We start from the raw sequence: 7260 nt of genomic DNA, 5'->3' as shown, positions 1-7260 counted from the left end.
GGGGGGGGGGGGGTTGGAGCCGCCTGCGGGAGCTGTGCCAGCGCTGGCTGGAGCCCCAGCGCCGCAGCAAGGAGCACATCCTGGAGCTGGCGGTGCTGGGGCAGTTCCTGGCCGTCCTGCCCTGGGAGATGCGGAGCTGGGAGCGGGCATGCAGCGGCAGCCCTGCGCCGAGGCGGTGGTCCTGGCTGAGGGGTTTCGTGTGGGGCAAGTGGAGAAGGACAAGCTCCAGGCGCCGTCCCCATCTCCATGTGTCTGGGGACACTCCTTCCCACGGCTCTCTCCCAGTCCCTGGGCACTGTAACACATTTGCCTTGTCCCCAGGTCCCCGTGCGTGTCAAGGTTGAGGAAATGTCTTCGGACAAGATGGTGCCCACTGCGGCATTCTTGGAACATCTTAAATCCTGGCTGGCCCAGCGGCAGGCCCTTCGGGAGGCAGGACAGGATGAAACCGCAGAGCCTCAGGACGAGCCCCTTTGGGTCCCCAGGAAGGAGCTCCTGCCCCAGCAGGACCCAGGTAAAGCACTGGATGCAGGGCAGGGCCTGGGTCTGGGGGCCTGAGTGACTGTCCTGCATTTGGGGCGAGAGGCTCAAATCTCTGTCCCTGCGACGCCGTGAGCATTTGTGACCACGTGGCTGGGGTGGGACAGGGCTCTGACCTGCGTGGCTGGGCAGCACTGGGCTGAGGGCCCCGGGCTTTCTCACTGCATGTGTGCAGCACCCAGCAGAAAGATCCCTGAGCTTGGGTGATCCCCGTGGTGCTGCAGTGGTCACATCAATGGTGTAATGGGTGTCCTAACAGTCAGGGGTCTGCTCAGCCCTTTTTCATGCCCCGGTGACCCTCTGTGCCCAAAACAGGGCTGGTGCAGGTGTCGGGGACATGAGTTTCCCCAGTGAGGTTTGGCTGGTACACTTAGCCCAGGCCTGTGTCCTGCTGCAGATTGCCTGAAAACAGAGGAGACCTGGGAGTGGTCAGCTCATGAAGGCTCCTCAGGCTGGTGCCCCAGAGCAGCCCCTTGTCCAGGAGCAGGTAAGGAGCCGTGTTTGCACCTTTTCTAGTAACAGGAGGCATCATCCATCAAAGGAAAATTCTCTCTGCCAGAACATCTTGATGAGGTCAGCGCTCCAAGAGGCCGGGTTTTTGCATTCTCCCAGTGCCCCTGGAAGTCTTTCACACACATTGGAGCAGACAGATCTTGTATTTGCCTTCCCTCTACTTTCAAAATTTGGATGGTGACTCTGCACCAACATCCCTTGAGCTTCTGTTCCAGAGAGCGGTGTCCCTGCAGGCTCTGACATGAAGTGGGTATCACAAAAAATACAAAGTTATCACACTCCCGAGCAGGGACAGAGTTCTTGAGGCTCATCTCCAGCTGCCTGCCTGTGGATGTCTATTAGCAGGAACTGGGGGAATTTGAGTCTTCCTTCTTTCTCCTCTCCCACAAGCTTGTGGCCTCTGGCTGCCTTATTCCCAGGCACGTACAGGTGAACAGCAGGGTTTTCCCCGTGCTGGCAGCACCCGGGTTAACTTGTGCATTCTGTTCCCCACTCAGCAGGTGCAGGGACCCCGAGCAGAGCAGAGATGAAGCTTCGTGAGAAAGGGCCTGTGAACATGAAGCTACAAGAGATTCCCACAGGGGGACTGGTGGAGATGGGCTTTCTGACACCTGTGCCAGGCCAACTGGACAATGGGCAGGGCAGGCCTCCAAAGCAGGGGGAGCGTACGGAGGTGAGCAGGGCACCAGCTTCAGTAGGGATTGGGAGTGCAGTTTGGACAGAGACCAGGTGGAGCCAGTGGTGCGGGGAAAATTTAGGGAATGGAGACAGTTGAAGTGGCAAGAGGAGGCTTCACTGGTGACAGAGTCTGCAACCACACCAAGCTGGCACTATCAGGAACTAGCCAGCAGTGCTGACATTGGAAGTACAGGTGCACCGATATATTGGTCCATGTCGGATCGGCACCAATAAAAGGAAAATATACGTTATCCGCAACTGGGGTTTTTTGACCAGTGTAGCTGATAACGTGACTGATAAATGCTGTGTGCGTGTGCACACTTGCAGCATGCATGTTGCCAGGACTGCAGCCCTGCAGCTTGGAGAGCAGCCTCCGGTCAGTAAGTCTGTGCGGGGAAGGGGGCGTGGAGAAGGGAAGGACATGGTGGGGGGTGGGTTGTAGATCGAGGTCCCATGGAGAGGGAGGGAGTGAGGCTGGGGCTGGGGCTGGGGCTGGGGCAGGGGAAGGCGCTGCCAGCCAGGGTGGGACGCAGGATGCCAGCCAGGGCAGGAGGGAGTGAGTAGATGCAGAATGGCAACCAGGGCAGGAGGGAGGAAGTGGGGCTGGGGCAGGGGAAGGCGCTGCCAGCTGGGGCAGCTTGTCCCGGGGATGCAGGGGAAATTTGGAGTGGGGTTGGCTCCCCATCACTGTGCACACCCCCAGGGGAGGAATGGGGGGGCATGTGCCCCCCAGATTTGTGCGCAGGGTGAGGGCTGGCTGCCCACTGCTGGCTTGAGGCCAGGGGTTGTGCTGGCCTCTTCCTATCGTGGGGGCTGGGCCAGGGCTGCGCTGGAGCGGGCAGGGGCAGGGTGGGTGGCAGCAGCACTGGGAGGTGGAGGTAGAGGGATTTTTGGGGTGGTAGAAGCCCATCCTATAGCCCTCACTTCAAATGCCACCACTGCTCCCCGCCCCGCCCCATCCACCCTCAGCACAGCCCCAAACCCAGCCTTCCTGCTAGAAAGACGCTGGTACAGCCCTTGGCCCCAAGCCTGCAGTGGGCAGCCAGTCCTCACCCTGTGTACAAATTCAGGGGGCTATGCCTCCCGTGCCTCCCCTAGGAGTGAGTGCAGTGGCGGGGAGCCACCCCCCTGGTCCCACACCTCCCAGAATAGCTGCCCGCGGGTCTGGCCCGCGCCCTACCCCACCCCACCTTGGTCTGGCAGCACTTGTTCCTGCCCCATTCCATCCCTCGGCACAAGGGCCTCAATCTGTCTCTGCCGCGCCCCTTCCCTCCCTTCTGACACTTTCCTGCCACAGACTTACCAACTGGACACTGCTCTCCAAGCTGCTGGGCTGCACATCGGCTATTGAATTGGTATTGGTTGATATTCCTGGTTAACCAGCCATCAGTATTGGTCAAAAAATGTTTATCAGTGCACCCCTAATTGGAAGGCTGGGTCAGGATCCATGGAGTCAGAGCTCCCTCCTCTGGAAATGCTCCTTAGGCTGCTTCTGAGAAGTGCTCAGCTAGAAGCTTCTAAGACTGGAAGAACCAAGTAAGAGCTCTCCGGGGACTGGGTGATACCCAGCCAGCACCAGGGAGCACGGGGCAGTGGTCTCTACAGCTGACCCCAGCAAGTTCTCTTGAACATGATTAGGACTTTGGAATTCAGACTTCAGCTGTTGCCAGCAGGATTACTCCAGCACAGGTAGTGACCTGGCAGCTGCATGGGCAGGCAGTTTGGTAGGAGTGAGCAGCACACCTGGGGCTAGACATCTCTGTTAGTCAGAAGTGAGGACAAGGAAGGATATGTTTGCTCCTGACAAACTAGCTGAATTAGAGATGCATAGAATGGGATTTTGTGAGCCTAAGCTCATTTAATCAGATACACTGAGAGGATATGCACAGGACAGACTATCAAGTGTAGAGTGTTTTCTATGCTAAAGAGGGGGAATGGAGGTGGGGAAAGGAGAAAGGTGGGAGGGGGACAGTGCTGGGAGAGGAAAACAAGGAAAGACCCTAAATGAGAATGGTAGAGATGAGGACTGTGGAGGAGACGAGCCGTGTGGGCTGACAGCTATGGTGGTGCCAGGAGCCATGCTTCCCTACCTAACCTGGCTAACACCCAAATCTTTGTATCGCAGAGTAAGTACAGATCAGGGCTGTGGGGGTTTGAGAGAGCTGAAAGAGAAGATGCTGATGGTGTAATACTTGTCACTGCAGCTCTGGGAGGCCTTTGAGGACGTGGCTGTGTACTTCACCCAGAAGGAGTGGGAGCTGCTGGGAGATGAAGACAAGGAGCTTTACCAGGACCAGATGCTGAGGAATTACCAAGCCCTACTTTCCCTGGGTAAAGCTCTGTTCACTGCTTCTTGCTGAAACTCTGAGCTCTGACTTTTGTTGTCATCTCCCTGTTTTTCTAGTCTGATCCGCCTGAACTTTTGGCCAGTGGTTTAAATTCTCTTCCTTCCCACTGCTCCATCAGTGATGAGGCCTTTCTCCTATTTCCTATTTATATATCCTTCTTCATTTGATCCATAGATTCATAGATGCTAGGGTTGGAGATCATTGAGTCCAACCCCCTGCCCTGGGCAGGAAGGAGTGCTGGGGTCAGATGACCCCAGCCAGATGCCTATCCAGCCTTCTCTTAAAGACCCCCCAGGTAGGGAAGAGCACCACCTCTGTGGGAAGCCCGTTCCAAATTCTGGCCACCCTTACCGAGAAGTTTTTCCTGATGTCCAGCCTGAATCTGCTCTCTGTCAGTTTGTTACCGTTGTTCCTTGTTACCCCAAGAGGCGCCCTGGTGAACAGAGCATCCCCGATCCCTTGCTACGGCCCCCAATGAATTTTGTAGGTGGCCACATGATCTCCACTCAGCCTTCTTTTGTGGAGGCTGAAGACAGCCAGGTCCGTAAGTTTGTCTTCATAGGGCTTGGCCTTCAAACCCTTAACCATACAAGTGGGCCACCTCTGGACTCTCTTGGGGTTATCCACATCTTTCTTAAAGTACAGCTCCCAAAACTGGACGAAGTACTCCAACTGCAGCCTGACCAATGCCATGAGAGGCATCACCACCTTGGCTCTATTTGTCATGCACCTGCTGATGCATGATGAAGTGTGGTTAGCTTTGCTGATGATTTTGTCTCTCTGACAACTCATGTTCATCTTGGAGTCCACTATGACTCCGAGATCCGTTTCCGCTGCTGAGAGGGTCATTCCCCAGCCAGTAGGTGTGCTGGATATTTTTATGCCCTAGGTGCAGCACTCTGCACTTGTCCTTGTTGAACTGCCTCCTATTGTGTTCTGCCCACTTTTCCAACCTGTCCAGGTCTGCCTGCAATCGTTCCCTACCCTCTGGCATGTTCGCTTCACCCCACAATTTAATATCATCCACAAATTTGGACAGAGTACACTTCACATCCAGCCACCTTCACTTGAGTCTTCCCCATTCATTTAACTCCTGGTGCTTCCATATTCAGCAGATTCTTGTTTTGCCTTCCCAGCATGTTCCCATCCTCTCAGTTCATTGGACATACAAATTCACTAACACAGAATAATTCCTTGGAGAATTATTTTGATTTTCTCCCTCTCTTGCCTAGTGTTTCCTGTCCAAACACAGGTAGCGAATCCTAGGATGCTCAGTTTGGTGCTATCTAACCCCTCATTCTCCTCCTTTGCTTAACATCCAGCAGAAGTTAATGGAAGTCTTATCAGCCTCTGTTCCTACAACAGATGAATTAAGCATTTTCTCAACTCCTTCTCTAGTGATGCATGTACCCGTGATGGGACCTGGGTACTTCTCACAAGGACTCACTGGAAGCATCTGTCCACATTGCTTCCTAACACCTTCATCTTCGTAGACCAGAGCCTCTGGCTTTGCTGTATTTACTTTGAGACGTGCTGTCAAACTCACTTTGCCGTTCTCAAAAGTTTTCTCCTCTTAAAATCTCCCTGCATATCAATTGCCCATCACTGTGATAAAAAGAAGTGGGCTAGGTAGGGGCAGGGCCTAGTGGAAAACAGTTTTCATTTCCAGAGGATGTCTAATACAGGGGCTTGTTCTGGCTTCAGCACAGGTTTGAGGTACATTACCTTTTACTAGGTCAGTTTGCTTTTCTGGTGCTGCCTTTTCCCTCCATTTCCCCAAAGGACTTCCTTAGGGAAGTGCTCAGATGCTTTTTCTAGCTTAACAAAGAGCATATAAACCATTTTGACATTGTGGGATTTCACATTCTGTAAAATGTAACTCCTTCTGCCTTCCTTTGCCCATATCCTTGACAGTGGGCCTGTCTACACATGTTGCTATGGTGACATTGTTACTGCGCCATGATTTAGTACTTCCTTTTGGAAGTAGTAAATCATGGTGCAGTAACCGCCTGTACTGTGCCGTATGCACGTGCAGTAATTTTTAGCAGCTACTTTGATGTAGCAGTGTGCTATAGCGGGAGCGCATCACTACAGCGAAGTAGCTGCTGGTCATGTGTAGACCCCCATGGCTACTACATTGTCATAATGGTAGCATCACGTGTAGATGTGCCCTCCAAGGATCTTATTTTTAACCCCAGCAGTGTTTGCCAACTTGTGCACGCATGTCGCCTTATGGGATGATTCTCCCGTTGGATGGGAACGTTGCTTTAGTTGCAACTACAGTTCTTATAAAAATATCCTTTCCTGTCTCCTGTTAATGAATTGCCTTCTCCGCCAGGAAAAGTTTCATTGTCAGCAATGTGTCATGCACTTTTTTCATTGCCACAAGTTCTCATTATAAACCTTCTCTGGGAATAAACTCATTTCATCTACTTTGCCTGGAATTACAGAGATAAGATAAATGTTATGCACCCATCAGTGTCCAATTTCTAATAATTTTGGTACCTTGAATCTTTCTGCTTTCAATGACATCACAGATCATTGCATCTCCACTTCGGTCCCTGGTGACTGTGGGTGCCTCTACATGTGAAATCAGTGCATTGCAATAAACTCCGGAGCTGTGAGCGTTTGAGTTACCTTCCCCCAGGTGCAGTGTCTACACGTGCACTTGGGTTCACAGCAGTTTGAGCCATGGCAGTAGCAGTCCTGGGCTGACAGTGGGCACTGCGGTCTGCCCTGGGCTCTGTTGGTGGGGGAGAGGCTGGCTGGGGTGTGAGGGTGCAGAACCTGAGGAGCCCTGTGGCTAGGTGGTGGGCATCTGTCACACTAGCACCCTCGTGCCTCAGGTAGCCCCTGTTACTGTCTACATGTGAGTTTTGGTGCAGTTACTTTGCCCTGAGATAGTACTGTCCCTTACAGTACTTACAGTGGAGTTAATTTACTGCACTGTAATGCCGGTGCACCTGTAGACCATCACACTTCACTGCAGAGATAATTAATCAACTCCGGGATCAAGGGCATGGTGAACTCCGTAGTAAAGATGCACCCTGTTAGTTATGTACTCTGTCTGCGTGGTTGGTGCTCTGTTTCATATGACCATCTGTAACCAGATGGGTGTTCCTGGGGCCACCGTTATGCCTCCTGGTGGTCATTTAACTCCTGTCCTGCTCTGGCTCTAGGG

General features: G+C 53.1%; 1 protein-coding gene across 1 annotated transcript in view; it reads left to right on the top strand.

Moving 5' to 3' along the window:
* The first annotated feature begins 427 nt into the window (after positions 1 to 427).
* The window catches only part of LOC102368338 (zinc finger protein 34-like), a 12048-nt gene continuing 5215 nt past the window's right edge, over positions 428 to 7260 (top strand). Inside the window, exons 1-4 of the mRNA XM_025195404.1 lie at positions 428 to 514; positions 938 to 1027; positions 1551 to 1726; positions 3936 to 4062. Of these exons, the coding sequence (XP_025051189.1) occupies positions 1580 to 1726; positions 3936 to 4062 (274 nt within the window). The 5' untranslated portion in view covers positions 428 to 514; positions 938 to 1027; positions 1551 to 1579. The remainder of the gene's footprint in view (positions 515 to 937; positions 1028 to 1550; positions 1727 to 3935; positions 4063 to 7260) is intronic.

Source organism: Alligator sinensis, unplaced genomic scaffold, assembly GCF_000455745.1.
Source record: "Alligator sinensis unplaced genomic scaffold, ASM45574v1 scaffold1455_1, whole genome shotgun sequence".
Classification (NCBI taxonomy): domain Eukaryota; kingdom Metazoa; phylum Chordata; order Crocodylia; family Alligatoridae; genus Alligator; species Alligator sinensis.
This window is presented reverse-complemented; position numbering and strand designations above follow the sequence as displayed.